Below are 23102 nucleotides of genomic sequence, written 5' to 3'. Positions count from 1 at the left end.
ATAACCCAAAACCCAAATACCGCAACACAGAGATTTTCACTATGAGCTTCCTTTTGTAACAGAGTCTGCATGCTTATCCTTACCAAATGCACATACCCTGATTAAGCTATACATAGCCAAAGACATATATGATGGAAAGATTTCCACAATCTGTAATGGTTTCTACGGTCTACAAATCAAGACCGGAATCGCCTTCAGGTGCTCCGCTCTTATCTACCGCAATCACTTTGCTTTTTAACTTTGTGCCCATAGAAATCGGTATAATTAACAGAATAAGAATAGTTGAAAACAAACTAACAACCACAAATAAACTGCTGAGGATCTAAAATCAATCCAATTGTTTGCTATTTACCTTGTCAATATTTTCATGCTGACTGGATATATAGAAAAAAAGGGCGGACTTCAAGCCAACTCTATAAATATATAGCTTGTACTTTAGTATGAAAAAACAAGTTAGTCGCAATATTGTAGTCTTCAGTTTGTAGCGCATTCTTGTTTCTTTGTTTTCACGTTAATAAAATAATATTCGTAGTTTGTAATTCGTTTGTTCGCCTGTTTATTATGCGTTTCTGTTTTTCGATGCACCTCACGAGAGATTAGAAATGAATTTTGATCAAAATGAAAGGGAATGCTTGTTAATAGTGGGATTGTGCACTCATCCTAGCAGCAACGAAAGGCCAAACGCGAGACAGGTGATGAAGGTTCTTCAGTTCAAAACACCATTGCCGAAACTTTCACTTCACATGCATGATCACCCACCGCCCCAAAGGCCCTAAAACTCAACGACCTGGTGCTTCTTTCCCGGCATGCTTAACTTTTAGCTTCGTCACTGTGGGTCGTTAAAGTAATACAGCCACCAAGCTACATGGCCATGTACAATATATCAGAGCCTTTACTCTTTTTTCCCTAAATCTGTTACGTTATATCCGGTTACACTGCCCTAGATTAGCACTAATTAAAGATTTTGATTCAAACAGAAGCCCGGAAATTCACTAAAAAAACAGATATAGAAAGGTTTCAAAGCTGTCAACTTACAACAACAACAAAGTCTTATCCCACCAAGTGACGTTGACTGTAGGAATGCTAAAACGCCACTATGCTCGGTAATTGAATATTTTTTGGCGTACTATACTTTGATTTTGCATATGAGAGTCACTAATTACAATTATTAATAAACTGCTTTACTGCAGTGGCTGAAAGCAATAATGCATATACACCCTGATGCGAGTTCGGTCTCCACTAATCCTCCTCTCTGACATTTAACAATTTAACCGACGAATGCTATTGTTTGTCATCATCGAGACATTAACGAATAGTCGTTACATTACATCCAATCTTGATAATAATAGAAAACAAGCAAATACACCAATCAACTCCGGCACACCAAAGAAGCCGGCCTAATATTGTAATGGGGTGGGGGTAATGTCTTAATCTTTTGTTTTTTCAATTGTTAAGCGACTTCGAATTGGTCGGTCTTTTTGAGTTGAATATCCTCCTAAGATTAGAAAGATAAAACTATTTAATTACGATTAGAGGCCCCCGTGAGTCGCGCGCGTCGACTTTTGGGGTAAGCTGCATTGTTGTCACTATTGTTCTTTTCCTCTTTTGTATAATAAATAAAATAAATTGACTGTTCCTACTATTGTTTGCAGACTACTGTTTTTTTAATTTTTTTATACAAACAATATTAGACGTTAAATTCAAAGCTGTCACCGTTGACCGAATCAACGGTCAGCGTTGACCGAGTCAACGGTCACCGTTTGCCCGAGTTAAAGCGTTCAACGTTGGCCGAGTCAACGGTCAGCGTTGACTTTGACCGGTCACTATTGACTTGACCGTTGACTTTTCAAGTTTTCGTCCGAGACCTCTCGTAGTCTAATTTCGACGTTCTGGACCCGTTTCTGAAATCCATTTTCCCAAATTAAGTCGTTTGAGTAGAGTTTGATTTTTTTGATTCTTTGATTGCAGATTATTTTTTCTTCCTTCTAATATCTTTGCAAGAGTTTCGTTCTAGTTACTAGCTAAGCGGAAGTTACAATGTTTCAAAGCATTCTAGCAAGTTTCATCCTCATTGTCATTAGTTTTTTGGCTCCCCTTGCACATCCGCTGTCCTTCAAAATAACGCAATTCGACCAAACTACAAAGAACATATCTTATGAAGGTGATGCCTCGCGGGTACCCAGAGCAATTCAACTCAACTCACAAAGTTCATGGATGGTTGGGCGGGCTACGTACACAGAGCCTCTCCACCTGTGGGACTCTAGTACAGGATCACTGGCAGATTTTACTACTCATTTCACTTTCGTTGTCGACACTGGTAACAACAACGTCTTTAGCGACGGATTTGCCTTTTTCCTTGGTCCTGTTGGCTATCCAATCCCACCAAACTCCGCCGCCTCTTCACTTGGATTATTCAACAGCACCACCAAACTCCGCAGCAATAACCAAATTGCAGCTGTTGAGTTTGACACTTTCGCAAACGAAGCCTTTGATCCGCAAAAGTGGCATGTCGGGATAGACATAAACAGTATCTCCTCCGTAGATACTGCCAGTTGGACAAATGTTAGCAGCAACAGCGGGAAGCTGGGACATGCATGGATAACTTACAATGCCACTTCCAAAAACCTTAGTGTGTTTTGGACGTATGACGAAAACCCTGTTTTTGTGAACAACTCTTCTCTTTCTCACCAGATTGACTTACGAGAGGTTCTCCTCGAAAAGGTTACAATAGGATTTTCAGCTTCTACCGGAGTGTTCCCAGAACGACATCTCATATATTCATGGGAATTCAGTTCAAGCTTGGATTTTACTAGCAAACAAAAAAAGGTCGTACCCAGTGCACAAGGCTCCCGCTTTACGCAGAGTCAGAACGAAAAAAAAAGGGACAAGAGATTCTTGATAGTGGCGGTTGCAGTTTCTTTTTTCGTTTTGATGTTTTGTGTAGCCATATGCAGGTTGGTGATCAAGAAGAAGCGCGTATATAGGACCGACGCGCCCTCGGTGAATACGAATCTTGAGGGACTGGCATTTCCGAAACGATTTGCTTACAAAGAATTAGCTGCAGCCACCAACGGCTTTGCTAACGATGTGAGGCTAGGCCAAGGAGGTTCGGGACAAGTTTACAAAGGAATGTTAAAAGACCTTGGATGCGCAGTTGCGGTTAAGAGGATCTTCGCAGAATCAGAGCATCACGAGAAAATATTCGTCAATGAAGTCAAAATACTAAGCCGATTGATTCACAGGAACCTGGTGCAGTTCATTGGATGGTGTCATGAGCAAGGCGAGTGCTTACTTGTTTACGCATACATGCCTAATGGCAGCCTTGACATGCATCTATTCGGCCATGGAGCAGCACTGCAATGGGATTTTCGGTATAAGATTGCTTTAGGCTTGGCCTCGGCTCTTCATTATCTACACGAAGATGTGGAGCAGTGTGTCCTTCACAGGGATATCAAATCAGCTAATGTGTTGTTGGATGACGAATTCAGCACAAAGCTTGGTGATTTTGGGATTGCGAAGCTCATGGATCCGCGGTTCAGGACTCAAACAACAGGGGTGGTGGGGACTTTCGGGTACATGGCCCCCGAATATGAGAAGGGAGGGAGGGCAAGTAAAGAATCCGACATGTTTAGCTTTGGAGTTGTGGCCTTGGAACTTGCATGCGGTAGGAGGACTTTCCATGACGGAGAACTTGACGTGCCGCTTGTGAGTTGGGTTTGGCAACTCTACCTTGCCGGAAATCTGCTCTACGCAGCTGATGAAAGGTTAGATTCGAACTTCGACATAAATGAAATGGAATGCTTGTTAATTGTGGGATTATGGTGCACTAATCCCGACAATAAGGAAAGGCCGAAAGCTGGACAAGTGATGAATGTTCTTCAGCTTGAAGCGCCATTGCCGGATCTTCCGCACGACATGCATGATCTTCCGCTGCCTCAGCTTCAGTAAAATGCCGATTCCTCTCACGTGATCCTTTCATATATGATCTGATTTCACCATGTCATCGCTTCCGAGCTACTATATTATATTTTTAATCTCTCTATTTGTATGCATGTATGAGTATTGTGTTTTAAGATTTCTTTCACGAAATTAGATTTTTTTTGTATAACTTTCCAACTGATATTCATGTTCCATCGATCCATTCATCACTTCCCAGCTCCCCCGACACGAATAGTTTAGGTCATTGAATCAAATTATCCGCTATCACCAAGCACGTGATTGTATGATTTCGGATCTTTAGGGAAGAAAAATATCATTAGATAAAGAGCCAATTTAATATTTTTTGTCGTACTATTCATTGATTTTGCATACGAGAGTCACTAATTACAATTATTAACGAACTACTTTATCGCAGTGGCAAAAAACAATAATGCATATGCACACTGGTGCCACTGATCCCCCTCCCTTCTTCATTTAACAATTTAATTGATTTGTTAAAAAAAAGAATTATTCCCTATCGAGATAGTAATGGATAGTTGTTAGATTACATCCAATCTCGACAATAAAAGAAAACAAGCGAATACATCAATCAACTCCGGCACACCAAAAGAAACTTTATTCATCTTCGAGAAAATGATGGTGTTTTATTGTAGTGGCGAAAAGCGATAACACATATGCACCCTAGTACGGTTCGATCCCCAACGATCCTCCTACCCTTTGAAATTTAACAATTTAACCGATGAATGTTATCGTTTGTTTATTCATCATCGGGACAGTAACGGATAGTAGTTAGAGTACATTCAACCTTGATAATAATAGAAAACAACCCTCTGACATTTACCAATTTAACTGAGAAAATTATCGTTTGTCGAAAAAACAAAAATTATTCATCATCATCGAGACACTAACGGATAGTTGTTAAATTACATCATAGAAAACAAGTGAATACATAATTCAACTCCATCGCACCAAAGAAGCCGACCTAATATTATAATGGGGGAGTATGTCTTGTTCCTTTTTTTTTCACTCGTTAAGTGACTTTGAATTGGTCGGTCTCTTTTAGTTGAATTGGTCGGTCTTTGGAGTTGAATATCCTCCTAAACTATTTAATTAAGATTCTAGAGGCTCGCACGCATCGACTTTTAGGGTAAGCTGCATCGTCACTATTGTTCCTTTCCTTTTTTGTATAGTAAATAAAATAAATTAACTGTCGCTATTTTTGTTTGCAGATTATTCTTTTTTTTTTCTTTTTTTTTTTACAAACGATATTAGAACGCCAAATTCACTTAAAGTAAGAGGAGAATATGATATTCGAGTATGAAGATAAGAGTAAACAAGGTCGGCCAAGGTCATGGACAAAGCCAATGAAGACTCACTGGGGGTAGATGTCCCCACTCAAGTAATTCGTTTATTATGTTGCTGACTAGAGTTATATAATATACACGGACTATTCATTGATTTTGCATACGAGAGTCACTAATTACAATTATTAACGAACTGCTTTATCGCAGTGGCCAAAAACAATAATGCATATGCACACTGGTGCCACTGATCCCCCTCCCTTCTTCATTTAACAATTTAATCGATTTGTTAAAAAAAAGAATTATTCCTTATCGAGATAGTAATGGATAGTTATTAGATTACATCCAATCTCGACAATAAAAGAAAACAAGCGAATACATCAATCAACTCCGGCATACCAAAAGAAACTTTATTCATCTTCGAGAAAATGATGGTGTTTTATTGTAGTGGCGAAAAGCGATAACACATATGCACCCTAGTGCGGTTCGATCCCCAACGATCCTCCTACCCTTTGAAATTTAACAATTTAACCGATGAATGTTATCGTTTGTTTATTCATCATCGGGACAGTAACGGATAGTAGTTAGAGTACATTCAACCTTGATAATAATAGAAAACAACCCTCTGACATTTACCAATTTAACTGAGAAAATTATCGTTTGTCGAAAAAACAAAAATTATTCATCATCATCGAGACACTAACGGATAGTTGTTAAATTACATCATAGAAAACAAGTGAATACATAATTCAACTCCATCGCACCAAAGAAGCCGGCCTAATATTATAATGGAGGAGTATGTCTTGTTCCTTTTTTTTTCACTCGTTAAGTGACTTTGAATTGGTCGGTCTCTTTTAGTTGAATTGGTCGGTCTTTGGAGTTGAATATCCTCCTAAACTATTTAATTAAGATTCTAGAGGCTCGCACGCATCGACTTTTAGGGTAAGCTGCATCGTCACTATTGTTCTTTTCCTTTTTTGTATACTAAATAAAATAAATTAACTGTCGCTATTTTTGTTTGCAGTCTTGTTCCTTTTTTTTCACTCGTTAAGTGACTTTGAATTGGTCGGTCTCTTTTAGTTGAATTGGTCGGTCTTTGGAGTTGAATATCCTCCTAAACTATTTAATTAAGATTCTAGAGGCTCGCACGCATCGACTTTTGGGTTAAGCTGCATCGTCACTATTGTTCGTTTCCTTTTTCGTTAAGTGACTTTGAATTGGTCGGTCTCTTTTAGTTGAATTGGTCGGTCTTTGGAGTTGAATATCCTCCTAAACTATTTAATTAAGATTCGAGAGGCTCGCACGCATCGACTTTTGGGGTAAACTGCATCGTCACTATTGTTCTTTTCCTTTTTTGTATAGTAAATAAAATAAATTAACTGTCGCTATTTTTGTTTGCAGTCTTGTTCCTTTTTTTTTCACTCGTTAAGTGACTTTGAATTGGTCGGTCTCTTTTAGTTGAATTGGTCGGTCTTTGGAGTTGAATATCCTCCTAAACTATTTAATTAAGATTCTAGAGGCTCGCACGCATCGACTTTTGGGGTAAGCTGCATCGTCACTATTGTTCTTTTCCTTTTTTGTATAGTAAATAAAATAAATTAACTGTCGCTATTTTTGTTTGCAGATTACTCTTTTTTTTTTCTTTTTTTTTTAACAAACGATATTAGAACGCCAAATTCATGTAAAGTAAGAGGAGAATATGATATTCGAGTATGAAGATAAGAGTAAACAAGGTCGGCCAAGGTCATGGACAGAGCCAATGAAGGCTCATTGGGGGTAGATGTCCCCACTCAAGTAATTCGTTTTTTAAGTTGCTGACTAGAGTTATATAATATACACGTGTTATCTTTGAAGAAAATATATGTATCTAATATCCAACATACATTCATATCACTTATACTCCATATCAAATATTATATGAACAAAAATGCTCTTACTCATGTCATTCTAACTGAAAAACTCATCTCCCGCCTGTCATGTATTAATATTTTTCACACCACTTTTCCACTTTCCACTACTATATTGAAATTTTTGTAACATGGAATTGTGATACATCATCATTTGAAAGCATCTCTATTATCATATTGAGTATAAGTCATACTATAATAAGGTTTTCTTAGTTGATTTTCGGGATACCCCCACTAAAAGAAATTTGTAGCTCCGTCCCTGCCAAGGTTCAACCAATAAGAGATAAGACGGCTTTAAATAAGTGTATACCACTTATCATATTCCTCGTATTTTTCTTTGCTGTTTCAAAGTTGTTTAGGCCTTTTTCTGCAGTTCTCTTTTTAACTGAAACTTTGCACCTATTTCATCCTAAACTATCAGACAATGATCTTTCACTACTCAAACAAGCGCTACATTTTTAGTGTCTTCTTCCTTTCCATCCATCTTTTCGCTCCCTTTGCCAATCCACTTTCCTTCAGCTTCCCACAATTCGACTCTGGCTCAAATAAAATAGGCTACGCGGGCGATGCCTTTCTCTCCTCCACAAAGATCGAACTCAACCAGCAGCTGGGGTCACCCTGTGTCGGGCGAGCTACGTATTCAGAGCCTCTGCAGTTATGGGACTCTACTACGAGCTCGCTGGCAGACTTCGCCACTCATTTAACTTTTACTGTCGATTCTGGCGACAGTCAGACCCTTGGCGACGGTTTTGCCTTTTTTCTTGCACCCGTTGGCTATCCTATTCCGCCCAACTCCCACAGCGGAAATCTAGGATTGTTCAACAAAACAACTAATCTTGTAGTGTCACAAAACCATATTGTAGCTGTTGAGTTTGATAACTTCAAAAACGAGCAGTGGGATCCACCTGCGCCCCACGTGGGGATCAACGTGAATCAGATTTCCTCCACGGTTAGTGGCAGTTGGGATCTTAGAAGCAAAAGTGAGAACGTTGGTCATGCATGGATTGTTGGAGTATGTGGCCAACTTTTGATTAAACAAATCAAAAAGGAAAAAAAGACAAAATAATTATGTCTCTTCCTTGTTTTGGGGAAAAGAAAAGGGAATTTGTCTAAAGTTTCTTGGTCTATGTGGGAAGTCACGGATGAGTTTTTGAAGTAGAAGTAATTGCTACTTTTGATGAAGAGTAGTAATGAAGCCATAAGAGAGGAAAAAACGTAGCAGAAAAAATAGAGCAAAAACAGAGGTGCTGCAGCCCCATTTTGAAGAGAAGAAAGAAAGGTGATTTTCTTTCTTTGTTGGTACTCACTCAATCAAAGTTGTATTTGTGTATTAGCTTTGAGCTTTGTATAGAGAGGAAATTATTCACTATATTTCCCTCTCTATTTGTTTCTTTGGTGAGTGAGAGTTATTGGATGTATTGGAGTTTTGGGTTGTGAGATTGCCAACACTTTGTAAACTCCCATTTGGTTGATAGTGGATTATTGGGTGAGCTCCTACTGCTCCGAGGACGTACTCCAGTTACACTGACTGTTGAGGAACCTCGTTAAAATTTTGGTGTCTTTAATATTTTGTTCTTGCATTTTCATTTGATAAATTTCTTGTGGGTTAGCTTGAGTTGGTTCCAACGGGTTTGGTGCTATCCTAGCACAACAATTGGTATCAGAGCACTGGTTGCTCTTGGGTATTGTCTAGTTGCCAAAGATGTCAGACGGGCAAGATGAAAATCCTTTTGGAAACAGCTCCGGGTTTGCAAGAACTACGGTGCAAAATGCAAAGTTCGAAGTGGAAAAGTTTGATGGCACAAACAACTTCGGGATGTGGCAATGTGAGGTCAAAGATGTGTTGGCTCAACAAGATCTACTTGCCGCTTTGGGAGAGAAGCCGGAAGCTATGTCGAAGCCGGAATGGGAGAAATTAAATTTGTGGGCTTGCTCTTCAATTCGGTTGTGCCTTGCAAAAACTCAGAAGTATTTTGTGATGCGGGAGACATTGGCAAGTGTGTTGTGGCAAAAATTGGAAGACAAGTATATGACGAAGAGTGCAGAGAACCGGCTACACTTGAAGAAAAAGCTCTACCACTTCCAATACAAAGAAGGTACAAAAATGATTAGACACCTTGATGCTTTTAATAAGTTGATTGCCGACTTGTTAAATTTAGATGAGGATATTAAGGATGAAGATAAGGCCTTAATATTGTTGAATTCCTTGCCGGACTCTTATGAGCATTTTGTTACCACTATTATGCATGGTAAAGAAACTGTGAAATTTGAAGATGTGTCAAATGCCTTGATGAATTATGAAATGAGGCATAGAGATAAAAATCATGATAGTACCTCTGAAGCTTTATTTGTTAGAGGTAGATCATCGGAGAGAAGATCATTTTCTAGCAGGAAAAAATCACAGTCTCGACCTAGAGGAAACTCTAAAGGTAGAAAACCTTTGGAAAGGGATGAATGTGCCTTTTGTCGTAATAAGGGCCATTGGAAGAAAGATTGTCCAAAATTGAAGACCAAAGGCAAAGAAAGTTCTGAAGCTAATGTTGCTGAGGTTGAAACAGATTTTTCTGATTTTGCTTTAACCACTTCCTCATCATTTGATTGTGCTACTAAGTGGGTGTTGGATACGGGTTGTACTCATCATATGACTCCTCACAAGGATTGGTTTTCAAGCTTGAAAGAGTTTGATGGTGGCGTTGTGTTCATGGGAGATGACAATCCTTGCACAACAAAAGGGATTGGTACAGTTCGTTTGAAGTTGCATGATGGCATGGTTAAAGAGTTGACAGGTGTTCGGTATGTACCGAATTTGAAGAAAAATCTTATTTCTTTGGGTACTTTGGAATCCAAGGGTTTCAGGTTTCATTCAGATGGACAGACATTGAAAGTTACTTATGGTGCACTTGTTGTGATGAAAGCTCCTAGATGTGGCCATTTGTATTTATTGTAGGGAAGCACTGTGACAGGTGAAGCATCTGTAGTCTCTGAAAATATGGGCACATCTGATTCAGATACTACTAGATTGTGGCATATAAGATTAGGCCATGCCGGTGAGAAAGCTCTACAAGGGCTTGTGAAACAAGGTCTTCTAAAAGGTGCCACGACTTGTAAGCTTCTGTGAGCATTGTGTCTTGGGGAAGCAAACTAGAGTGAAGTTTGGTACTGCTGTACATCAGACGAAGGGCATTCTTGATTATGTGCATTCGGATGTTTGGGGTCCTACAAAGACTCCCTCTTTGAGTGGTAGACATTGGTTTGTGACCTTTGTTGATGATTATTCAAGAAGGTCTTGGGTCTACACTATGAAGCACAAGAGTGAGGTGTTAAGCATTTTCTTGGGTTGGAAGAAAATGGTTGAGAACCAGACTGGGAGAAAGATTAAGATTTTGAGATCGGATAATGGTGGTGAATACACATCCGATCCTTTCTTTAAAGTTTGCAAAGAAGAAGGAATTGTGAGACATTTCAGTGTTCGGGGAACTCCACAACAAAATGGAGTTGCAGAAAGATTGAATCGAACCTTGCTTGAGAAGGTTAGATGTATGTTGTCTCAGTCGGGTTTGAGCAAGTCATTTTGGGCAGAAGCAGTTAATTATGCATGTCACATCATCAACCGGTTACCCTCAGCTGCTATTCAGGGTAAGACACCAATGGAGGTATGGACTGGAAAATCTTCTTCTGATTATGACTATATCCGTATTTTTGGTTCACCTGCTTATTTTCATGTGACTGAAAATAAACTTGATCCTAGAGCCAAAAAGGCTATCTTTCTTGGTTTTAGTAGTGGTGTCAAAGGTTACAGGTTGTGGTGCCCAGAGATGAAAAAACTTGTAATCAGCAGAGATGTGACATTTGATGAAGAAAGTATGTTCAAATACTCTGAGAAAAATGTGAAAGATGTCCAACAGGTGGAGCTTGAGAAAGTTGCCTCTGGTACTTCAAATCCTATTTCCGCTGATGTCGAAGCCACTACAAGTGAAGAAGTTGGAGACCATGAGGATGTTGAAGAAGTTGAACTTGAAGATTCTATTCAAGTTGAAGAGCAAGTTTCACCTCAAGAGTCTATTGCCAAGAACAGAGGAAAGAGACAAATTACCAAGCCAGCTCGGTATAGTGATTATGTTGCTTTTGCTCTTTCTATTATCACTGAAGAGATTCCATCCAATTTTGAGGAAGCTATTGAGAGTGAGGAGAAGAATAGGTGGTGCAATGCCATGGGTGATGAGATGAATTCTCTCTTGAAGAACAAGACTTGGGAGTTAGCTAAATTGCCTAAGGGCAAGAAAGCTATTGGTTGTAAATGGGTGTATGCCAAGAAGGAAGATGCTGATGAGAAAAGCAATGTGAGATTTAAAGCAAGATTAGTTGCTAAAGGGTATGCACAAAAGGAGGGCATTGACTACAATGAAATATTTTCTCCAGTTGTGAAACACTCATCAATTCGTATTATGTTAGCTCTTGTTGCACAATATGATCTTGAGCTTGTGCAACTCGATGTGAAGACGGCTTTCCTACATGGTGATTTGAATGAAGAGATCTATATGTGTCAACCGGATGGGTATATGGTGAAAGGGAAGGAAAATTTGTTTTGCAAATTGAAGAAATCGCTTTATGGCTTGAAGCAATCTCCAAGGCAATGGTATTTGAGGTTTGATAAATTTATGAGAGGCCAAAATTATTCTAGAAGTCAATATGATCATTGTGTGTACTTCAAGAAGTTGCAAGATGGGTCTTTCATTTATTTATTGATATATGTTGATGATATGTTGATTGCCTCAAAGAATGTTGAGGAGATTGAGAAATTGAAGAAACAAATGAAGAATGAGTTTGAGATGAAGGATCTTGGTGAAGCAAAGAAGATCCTTGGCATGGAGATCACTAGAGATAGAGAGAAGGGTTTGGTCAGTTTGAATCAAAGACAATACCTTGAGAAGTTGATTCGGAAGTTTGGAGTTCATGATTCAACCAAACCGGTTAGTACCCCTTTGGCTTCTCATTTTAAATTGAGTTCTCTACAATGTCCTAAAAATGATAAAGAGAAGCTGCAAATGAAAAATATACCATATGCAAATTTGGTTGGTAGTTTGATGTATGCAATGGTATGCTCTAGACCGGATATTGCTCATGCAGTTGGCATGGTGAGTCGATATATGCATAATCCAGGTAAAGAGCATTGGCAAGCAGCTAAGTGGATATTGAGATATCTCCATGGTACTCGAGATGTTGGTTTATGCTTTGAGAGGGATGACTCTGGTATTGGTCATTTTGCAGTTGGTTATGTTGATTCAGATTATGCAGGTGATCTGGATAGAAGGAAGTCTACTACAGGCTATGTGTTTACTATGGCTAAAGGGCCAGTTTGTTGGAGGTCCATTTTGCAGTCGTCTGTTGCCTTGTCTACTACAGAGGCTGAATATATGGCAGTTGCTGAAGCTATAAAGGAGGCCATTTGGATACATGGGCTGATTAGAGATTTGGGGGTTGATCAGAAGCAGGTGGAGGTACATTGTGATAGTCAGAGTGCCATTTATTTGGCTAAGTATCAGGTTCATCATGCGAGGACCAAGCACATAGATGTACGTTATCACTTTGTTCGTGAAATTGTTGGTGAAGGGGAAATCATTCTCCAAAAGATTCCAACTAAAGACAACCCCGCTGATATGTTGACTAAGGTTGTTGGTGTAGCCAAGTTTGATCATTGCTTGAACTTGGCTCACATTTTGCCTATATAAAGAAGGCGTTGAGCAGTAGGAGTTTTGGAGCATTTGGCTCGGCATGAGTTGTTCTCTTGCTAGTGTTTGGGAGTGATGTTGTGTGTTAATTGTGTTGGTTGGCTTATCATGGCGTTTTTCGGAACTTGGCCAAGGTGGAGATTGTTGAAGTATGTGGCCAAGTGACCAACTTTTGATTAAACAAATCAAAAAGGAAAAAAAGACAAAATAATTATGTCTCTTCCTTGTTTTGGGGAAAAGAAAAGGGAATTTGTCTAAAGTTTCTTGGTCTATGTGGGAAGTCACGGATGAGTTTTTGAAGTAGAAGTAATTGCTACTTTTGATGAAGAGTAGTAATGAAGCCATAAGAGAGGAAAAAACGTAGCAGAAAAAATAGAGCAAAAACAGAGGTGCTGCAGCCCCATTTTGAAGAGAAGAAAGAAAGGTGATTTTCTTTCTTTGTTGGTACTCACTCAATCAAAGTTGTATTTGTGTATTAGCTTTGAGCTTTGTATAGAGAGGAAATTATTCACTATATTTCCCTCTCTATTTGTTTCTTTGGTGAGTGAGAGTTATTGGATGTATTGGGGTTTTGGGTTGTGAGATTGCCAACACTTTGTAAACTCCCATTTGGTTGATAGTGGATTATTGGGTGAGCTCCTACTGCTCCGAGGACGTACTCCAGTTACACTGACTGTTGAGGAACCTCGTTAAAATCTTGGTGTCTTTAATATTTTGTTCTTGCATTTTCATTTGATAAATTTCTTGTGGGTTAGCTTGAGTTGGTTCCAACGGGTTTGGTGCTATCCTAGCACAACATGGATAACTTACAATGCTTCCTCCAACAACCTCAGTGTGTTTTGGACATACGACGTAAGCCCTATTTTTGTGGACAACTCTTCTCTTTTTTCTGTCATTGACTTGCGAAAGGTTCTCCCTGAGCAGGTTACAATTGGGTTTTCTGCTTCTGCTGTTCAGAAGCAGCGGCATGTTATAAGATCATGGGAATTCAATTCCAGTTTGGATTCTGTTGAGGTAGCCATCAAACAGAAGGAAAAGAAAACGAAGAAGGCAATCTTGATCACGGCAGTTGTAGCTTCTTCTTTCGTTTTGATGCTTGGTGTAGCCATTTGCTGTTTCTGTTTGTTGGTGGTTAAGAAGCGAAGAAATCGGAATGATGGACATGCAAAGCACTCGAATGATTTGAATCTTGAGAAACTGGCATTTCCGAAACGGTTTTCTTACAAAGAATTAGTTGCAGCAACCAATGGCTTTGAGGACGATAGAAAGCTAGGCCAAGGAGGGTCAGGACAAGTTTATGATGGAATATTACAAGATCTTGGATGTGCGGTTGCTGTGAAGAGAATCTTTGCCAAGATTAAGAACCATGAGAAAATCTTCACCACTGAAGTAAAAATAATAAGTCGTTTGATGCACAAGAATCTGGTGCAATTCATTGGATGGTGTCACGAGGAAGGCAAATGCTTACTTGTTTATTCGTACATGCCTAATGGCAGCCTTGACATGCATCTATTTGGCCCTAGAACAACCCTGCAATGGAGTTTCAGATATAAAATAGCTTTAGGCTTGGCCTCGGCGCTTCATTATCTATGTTAAGCATTAGCCATTTAACCAAGAAAACGAAGGAATCTAGAGAGAGACAGAACTTAGAGAGAGAGAGAGAGTTCGGTAACTGTATTTCTATTTCTTCTTACTTAAGCTATTACATCACACTAGTATTTATAGAGAAGCCATACATCACAACTGCCTCTCCAACAATCCTAACTAATTACTCCTATCTTGAGCTGACAAGTGGCACTATATCTACCCTTGATTATACTCTAACATCCCCCCGCAATCACATGTGTGGATGAACCAAGCATGAGATTGTTACAATGAGTGTGAAATAGGGGTGCACTAAGACCCTTAGTGAAAATATCTGCAAACAGTTCTCGAGATGACACAAACTGAACAGCAAGCTGCTTCTTGGCAATCCTCTCCCGGACAAAATGGACATCCACCTCAATATGTTTCGACCTTTGATGTTGAACAAGGTTAAATGACAACGCTATTGCCGACAGGTTGTCACAAAAAAGGACAGGAGGAGAAGATATTTGAACCTGCAGAAATGCAAGAACTTGTAAGATCCAATCAAGCTCAGCAGAGGTAGTAGACATAGCCCGATACTCAGCCTCTGTGGAGGACCGAGAAACAGTTTGCTGTTTCTTGGAAGACCAGGAAACAGGATTTGAACCCAGAAACACTACCAATCCAGTGGTAGACCTGCGATCATTCGGATCACCCGCCCAATCCGCATCACTAAAAGCTCGTATTGTCAAGTCACTCTTGGAGTAAGTAAGACCAAGCTGCATTGTGCCTTTCAAATATCGGAGGATTCTCTTTACAGCAGTAAAGTGAGACACCATAGGATTTTGCATAAACTGACAGACTTGGTGTACAGAGAATGAGATATCTGGACGGGTAAATGTAAGATATTGTAAGGCACCAACAATACTTCTATAGGCAGTGGGATTGTTATACGGAAGGCCATCATCTTTCAAAAGCCTGTTATAGGGTAAGCAAGGAGTATCACAAGGCTTGGCCTCGAGCATTTCTGTCTTCTGCAGCAGGTCCTGAATATATTTAGACTGGGAAAGAAACAAACCAGAATCTGTTCTAGTGATTTGGATGCCAAGAAAATAATGTAACTCCCCAAGATCCTTAAGATCAAACTCAGAAGTAAGGGACCGAATAACCTGTTGGATAACAGTGATGGAGCTTCCAGTAATGATAATGTCATCAACGTATAGTAATAGAACCACAACAGCACTACCAATGGTGTTTATGAACAGAGAAGAATCTGAATATGTTGTTTTGAACCCAATTGTTGGAAGGAACGTAGTGAACCGCTCATTCCATGCTCGAGGAGCTTGTTTCAAGCCATAGAGAGACTTGTGAAGCTTACAAACAAGATGTGGATGGCTAGAATCTTCAAACCCCGGAGGTTGGGACATATAGACCTCCTCTTGCAAAAAACCATGCAGGAACGCGTTCTTCACATCCAATTGTCGAAGAGGCCAGCCAAAGTGAGCAGCAAGGGATAAAACTAACCGGACTGTAGTTGGTTTGACCACAGGACTGAAAGTCTCCCCAAAATCTAAACCAGGTTCTTGGCTAAATCCTTTTGCAACCAAACGAGCCTTATGTCGACCAATGGACCCATCAGCATTCCGTTTGAGTTTGAACACCCACTTACAGCCTACAAGATTCTTCTGAGATGGTAAGGAAACCAATGACCAAGTGCCTTGAGAGTGAAGTGCATGGATTTCCTCCTGCATAGCCTTGTACCAAACTGGAACCTTAAGAGCATTCTTATAGGATGTGGGTTCAATAACAGATAGATCCACTTCACTGGAGTCCTCCAAGGTAGCAAGGAATGCCTTTCTTTTGACAATACCATTTTTGCTCCTAGTTTGCATAGGATGCAAGTTAATGGGAGCAATAGGCAGGACCACGAGCAAGTGCTCAGGACTAAATGTGGAGCCTATAGAATCAACAGAACTTTGTACATAATCCACAGGGAGCAGGGAGGAAACATTGTGACCAGCAGTAATGGACTGTGATGGTAATTGAGGCTGAGACCCTGCAGGAGAAATGGATGCTAGTGGCACTGACTCGTGGGTTGCAGAAACAGTGTGATTATGATTTGAAAGAGGACAATGAGATGAGGAGGAAACCAAAATGTTATCGAGTGTGGGAATGAATGATGAATGTGAAAGAGTGCTAGAAGATTGAGGGAGAGAATACTGATGCTTCTGAGACAGCAAGGCTTTGTATGGAAACTCTAACTCATTGAACACTACATGCCTGGATATGTAATATTTGTGCCGTGAGACATCAAAACAAATATACCCCTTGTACTGGGAAGCATAACCAAGGAAGACACACTTGATGGTTTTGGGTTGTAATTTAGATGCATTATAAGGGCTGAGAAATGGAAAACATGAACAGCCAAAGATCTTAAGATGGGAAATGATGGGGAGTTTACCATACAAAGCTTCAAAAGGGGATTTATTTTGTAAAATAGTGGTAGGCATTCGGTTAATAAGATAGACAGCTGTTTGACAACCAAAAGACCAGAATTCAGAGGGTAGATAAGCATGTTGAAGTAATGTGATTGTGGTTTCAATGACATGCCTATGTTTACGCTCAGCTAAACCATTTTGTTGAGGTGTATAGGGACAAGATTTGTGATGTAGAATGCCTTGATGTTGTAAGAAGGAATGCAACCTATGATTGACATACTCACCACCACCATCAGTTTGTAATATTTTGACAGTAGTAGAGAATTGAGTGTGTACAAAAGAACAGAAACTTACAAAGGTGGTAAAGAAATCTGATTTATTTATAAGAGGGAATATCCAACAAAAACGAGTACACTCATCAATTAGTGTGACATAATACTTGAAACCATCAATAGAACTACAAGGAGCAGGACCCTAAAGGTCACTGTGTACAATTTCAAATGGAATGGAAGATTGATGAGTTCTAGGTGAAAAAGGTAACCTGGTGAATTTACCCTCTAAACAACTTTGACACACAGTGGACACAACATCTTTATCACATGGGATATGAGCATTTTTCAGCATCAATGAGGTAGTAATATTAGAAGGATGACCGAAACGGTTGTGCCAAACACTGGATTTGACAAGCTGTCCAAGACATGCAATAGTCTGGTGAATAGAAGATCGGGACTGAGGAAGAGTTGGTATGGGATAAAGTCCATTACTGCACAGGCCTTTGTGGAGGATCTTCCCTGTGGATTTGTCCTGGATCCAAAAACAAGAGGCATCAAATATGAGCCAACAATGGTTATCAAGACAGATTTTATGAACTGATAACAGGTTATGAGTCAACTTTGGTACATATAAAACGGAATTCAATTTAATGGGATAGGTAGAATGTTTGATAACACTACTGCCAATATGAGACACAGTTAAACCTTCACCATTGGCAGTTTGCACAAGCTCAGTAGTGGGATATGGCGAGGCTAAAGACAGATTCTGAATATCAGCAGTCATATGGTTTGAGGCTCCCGAATCCGCAAGCCAAAACTGAGGAGAGGTTTGAGAAGAAGAGCATTGGGAGGGTGATTAACCACAGTATGCATACCATGCATATGAGGCAGATTTGGAGACTGAGAAGTCGACATGGAGACTTGTGAGGGATGAAACTGCGAATCACCAATGTAATTTGGCCCTTTGTCATTATAAAAACAAAACCAAGTGGAGTGGTTTGTCTTGCCACAGATATGACAGCCTTGTTGTGATTGAGATCTCGATCCGCAAAAAGATGCAGAGTGACCATATGTGTTGCATAGCTGACAAATGACGGAAGGAGATCCACCAGTATACCCATTTGGAGAAGAACCAAGAACTCCTGAAGTTGGATTAGGATACACATTATAAGACTGTCTGTGGAATTTGACTCCGTGATTAAACTTGCCCCTGCCCTTTTGTTTGTTATGATTAAACTGCCTGTTCCCTCCTGAGAAGAAATTAGATGGACCAGAATTATTATGAAACTGAGATGGAGATCGTTTGGTAGCCGAAGAATGATCTGCAACCATAGCAAACAAAAGTGGACCCTGAACATGAGTTTCAACAATGAGCTCCTCAGCAAGAAGTTGAGATCTAAACTCCTTAAGAGATATAACATTCTCACGGCCCCGAATCACACACCTAAAGGTATTATATTCAGGAGGTAATCCATTAAGTGCAAGAATCACAATGTCCTCATCTGCAAAGTGTACCCCGGCAGCAGAAAGATAATCTCGAGCTTCTTTGATCTTTTGCAAGTACTGAGACACACTATCAGACCATTTCTTGATTGTTTGGAGATTGGACTTCATTTGAAAGATACTAGTTCGAGAAACAGTGGAGAATTGTTCCTTCAATCTAGTCCACAAATCTTGAGAACTAACACTGCCAATAGCACAGAAGACAGCAACTGGAGATAAAGTTGCAGTGATTAATTGCAATAAAGCCCGATCATGCATTTTCCAGACAATGTAATCCTCATTTTCCACAGTAGATAAACCAGGCTCATTGTTCCGATCAACAGCAGAATTTCCAGAACGTTGAACAAAACGAGCAGGACAAGGAGTAGATCCATCAACAAATCCCATAATCCCATGTCCGTCCAATAACAATTGCATTTGAAATTGCCAATTTAGGTAGTTAGAATCATCCAATTTCACATGAACAGATGCAGAAACAGCGGAAACAAGAGATGTTATGGGAGATTGAACAATCTGAAGTTGAGAAGCAGTCACCATAATTTCGTATATCAACGAAGAAACTTAACAGAGGCAATATCACAAACACCTGGCGGGCAGAAAAAATTTTTAATCTTGAAGAGAATCGAAGGACAATATCAGAAACCCTAGAAATCGAAGGAGAAGAATACCAATCCAATCTTTGAAGAACCACAACACCAAGTGCAGAAATGGCTGTGGGAAGAAGACGAAGAACTCGACGAGCAGCGAGTAGCGGAAGCAACTAGAGGATCGAAGATGCGCAAGCAATTCCGGCGATTGATACCATGTTAAGCATTAGCCATTTAACCAAGAAAACGAAGGAATCTAGAGAGAGACAGAACTTAGAGAGAGAGAGAGAGTTCGGTAACTGTATTTCAATTTCTTCTTACTTAAGCTATTACATCACACTAGTATTTATAGAGAAGCCATACATCACAACTGCCTCTCCAACAATCCTAACTAATTACTCCTATCTTGAGCTGACAAGTGGCACTATATCTACCCTTGATTATACTCTAACAATCTACACGAAGATGCAGAGCGGTGTGTTCTTCATAGGGATATCAAATCAGCTAATGTCCTGTTGGACAACGATTTCAGTGCTAAGCTTGGGGATTTTGGGATTGCGAAGCTTGTGGATCCACTGGTCAGGACTCAAACAACAGGGGTGGTAGGGACTTACGGCTACATGGCACCGGAATATGCGAAAGGAGGGAAGGCCACTAAGGAATCTGATATGTTTAGTTTTGGAGTTGTGGCCTTGGAACTTGCATGTGGAAGGAGAACTTACGAGGATGCCGGATATCATGAGCCGCTCTTCAGTTGGGCTTGGAAGCTGTACCTTGCAGGAAATCTTCTCGACGTGGCGGACGAGAGATTGTGTATGAATTTCAATAGAAATGAAATGGAATGCTTGTTAGTTGTGGGATTATGGTGCACTCGCCCTGACCACGAGGAGAGACCAAAAGCAGGACAAGTAGTGAAGGTTCTTCAGCTCGAAGCACCCTTGCCCGAACTTCCCCAAAATATGCATGAATATCTACTGCCTCAACGTCCACAACAAGCTTTCTCCTCTCACGGATCCATTACTGATACCTTTGAAGATGCAGGTCGGTAGAAACCGAGCTACATCCTTGCACAATATCATCAGATTCGCTCTGTGTTTCCTTCTTTTTAAATTACTACCTTTTATCTTAATGCATGGCTGTATGATTTCACATATGAAACATTTGAATTGGTATATGCGTTTAATGTTTGTTTGTTCGTCATGCTTTAGCACATGAGGCCATTTAATTTTCTTGCGAAATAACAAACCGCACCAGCTATGTATGCAAAAACAAACTTCAATGAACAGTCTGAATTTCGAACATAAAAATTTGGCAACAGCCGAAAACAACATATTCACTTTAGCATCTAACTCTTCACTTAGAACCATAGAATACATATGGGGTGCCTGAAGAAAAGTGCAATCCTTTGAATGTGATTTATCAGTTCCCCATAAAAAAGAAGCTAATGTGTTCTGTCCGCTATCACATCTGGGCTTTCGGTTCCAGCACAAACAATTTGTATCGTTAAAGCCGAATTGTTTGCCATCATCAAGTTGCATTTCTTGTATATGAATTCAGATTTATAAAGTCTGAATCACTACATTTTGTTTTTGGGTGTCACTACTTACTATACTAGTAATTCCTGGTAGTTGTTTAATTTGTTAAGCCTCTATCTGTTTCAATTGCTAATAGAGAAGCAATCCCAATCTAAACAAGAGTTTAATGAGTTTCGGCAAAATCCTGTCTACATCGAACCCGAAGATATTTGTTCTTCATTGTGAAAACATAAACCGGTACAAGGTACTGATCGTGCTAAATCACATAACCCAAAACCCAAATCCCTTGTGCCGCAACACATAGAGATTTACTCATCGCGCTAAATCACATAACCCAAAACCCAAATACCGCAACACAGAGATTTTCACTATGAGCTTCCTTTTGTAACAGAGTCTGCATGCTTATCCTTACCAAATGCACATACCCTGATTAAGCTATACATAGCCAAAGACATATATGATGGAAAGATTTCCACAATCTGTAATGGTTTCTACGGTCTACAAATCAAGACCGGAATCGCCTTCAGGTGCTCCGCTCTTATCTACCGCAATCACTTTGCTTTTTAACTTTGTGCCCATAGAAATCGGTATAATTAACAGAATAAGAATAGTTGAAAACAAACTAACAACCACAAATAAACTGCTGAGGATCTAAAATCAATCCAATTGTTTGCTATTTACCTTGTCAATATTTTCATGCTGACTGGATATATAGAAAAAAAGGGCGGACTTCAAGCCAACTCTATAAATATATAGCTTGTACTTTAGTATGAAAAAACAAGTTAGTCGCAATATTGTAGTCTTCAGTTTGTAGCGCATTCTTGTTTCTTTGTTTTCACGTTAATAAAATAATATTCGTAGTTTGTAATTCGTTTGTTCGCCTGTTTATTATGCGTTTCTGTTTTTCGATGCACCTCACGAGAGATTAGAAATGAATTTTGATCAAAATGAAAGGGAATGCTTGTTAATAGTGGGATTGTGCACTCATCCTAGCAGCAACGAAAGGCCAAACGCGAGACAGGTGATGAAGGTTCTTCAGTTCAAAACACCATTGCCGAAACTTTCACTTCACATGCATGATCACCCACCGCCCCAAAGGCCCTAAAACTCAACGACCTGGTGCTTCTTTCCCGGCATGCTTAACTTTTAGCTTCGTCACTGTGGGTCGTTAAAGTAATACAGCCACCAAGCTACATGGCCATGTACAATATATCAGAGCCTTTACTCTTTTTTCCCTAAATCTGTTACGTTATATCCGGTTACACTGCCCTAGATTAGCACTAATTAAAGATTTTGATTCAAACAGAAGCCCGGAAATTCACTAAAAAAACAGATATAGAAAGGTTTCAAAGCTGTCAACTTACAACAACAACAAAGTCTTATCCCACCAAGTGACGTTGACTGTAGGAATGCTAAAACGCCACTATGCTCGGTAATTGAATATTTTTTGGCGTACTATACTTTGATTTTGCATATGAGAGTCACTAATTACAATTATTAATAAACTGCTTTACTGCAGTGGCTGAAAGCAATAATGCATATACACCCTGATGCGAGTTCGGTCTCCACTAATCCTCCTCTCTGACATTTAACAATTTAACCGACGAATGCTATTGTTTGTCATCATCGAGACATTAACGAATAGTCGTTACATTACATCCAATCTTGATAATAATAGAAAACAAGCAAATACACCAATCAACTCCGGCACACCAAAGAAGCCGGCCTAATATTGTAATGGGGTGGGGGTAATGTCTTAATCTTTTGTTTTTTCAATTGTTAAGCGACTTCGAATTGGTCGGTCTTTTTGAGTTGAATATCCTCCTAAGATTAGAAAGATAAAACTATTTAATTACGATTAGAGGCCCCCGTGAGTCGCGCGCGTCGACTTTTGGGGTAAGCTGCATTGTTGTCACTATTGTTCTTTTCCTCTTTTGTATAATAAATAAAATAAATTGACTGTTCCTACTATTGTTTGCAGACTACTGTTTTTTTAATTTTTTTATACAAACAATATTAGACGTTAAATTCAAAGCTGTCACCGTTGACCGAATCAACGGTCAGCGTTGACCGAGTCAACGGTCACCGTTTGCCCGAGTTAAAGCGTTCAACGTTGGCCGAGTCAACGGTCAGCGTTGACTTTGACCGGTCACTATTGACTTGACCGTTGACTTTTCAAGTTTTCGTCCGAGACCTCTCGTAGTCTAATTTCGACGTTCTGGACCCGTTTCTGAAATCCATTTTCCCAAATTAAGTCGTTTGAGTAGAGTTTGATTTTTTTGATTCTTTGATTGCAGATTATTTTTTCTTCCTTCTAATATCTTT

At 39.6% G+C, this 23102-nt stretch overlaps 2 protein-coding genes across 2 annotated transcripts; both read left to right on the top strand.

The window, feature by feature from the left end:
* Positions 1 to 1996: 1996 nt before the first annotated feature.
* On the top strand, positions 1997 to 4148 carry LOC126632414 (L-type lectin-domain containing receptor kinase IX.1-like). The gene has a single exon (XM_050302822.1). It carries the CDS (start codon positions 2038 to 2040, stop codon positions 3946 to 3948), a length of 1911 nt encoding a protein of 636 aa, XP_050158779.1. The 5' UTR covers positions 1997 to 2037; the 3' UTR covers positions 3949 to 4148.
* Positions 4149 to 7565: 3417 nt separating this feature from the next.
* LOC126632412 (L-type lectin-domain containing receptor kinase IX.1-like) lies at positions 7566 to 20291 on the top strand. The gene is made up of 3 exons (XM_050302821.1): positions 7566 to 8146; positions 13674 to 14461; positions 19696 to 20291. Exons 1-3 carry the CDS (start codon positions 7572 to 7574, stop codon positions 20289 to 20291), a joined length of 1959 nt encoding a protein of 652 aa, XP_050158778.1. The 5' UTR covers positions 7566 to 7571.
* The last annotated feature ends 2811 nt before the right edge of the window (positions 20292 to 23102 follow it).

Source organism: Malus sylvestris, chromosome 8 (genome assembly GCF_916048215.2).
Source record: "Malus sylvestris chromosome 8, drMalSylv7.2, whole genome shotgun sequence".
NCBI classification, from domain to species: domain Eukaryota; kingdom Viridiplantae; phylum Streptophyta; class Magnoliopsida; order Rosales; family Rosaceae; genus Malus; species Malus sylvestris.
The sequence above is the reverse complement of the archived record's forward strand: the minus strand, read 5'-3'. Positions and strand labels throughout refer to the sequence as shown.

Coding starts and splice junctions, on each gene's coding strand:
- LOC126632414 (XM_050302822.1), top strand. CDS start 2,038: ATGTTTCAAAGCATTCTAGCAAGTTTCATCCTCATTGTCATTAGTTTT.
- LOC126632412 (XM_050302821.1), top strand. CDS start 7,572: ATGATCTTTCACTACTCAAACAAGCGCTACATTTTTAGTGTCTTCTTC. Junction 8,147..13,673: donor AGTGAGAACGTTGGTCATGC/ATGGATTGTTGG, acceptor TCCTAGCACAAC/ATGGATAACTTACAATGCTT. Junction 14,462..19,695: donor CTTGGCCTCGGCGCTTCATT/ATCTATGTTAAG, acceptor TATACTCTAACA/ATCTACACGAAGATGCAGAG.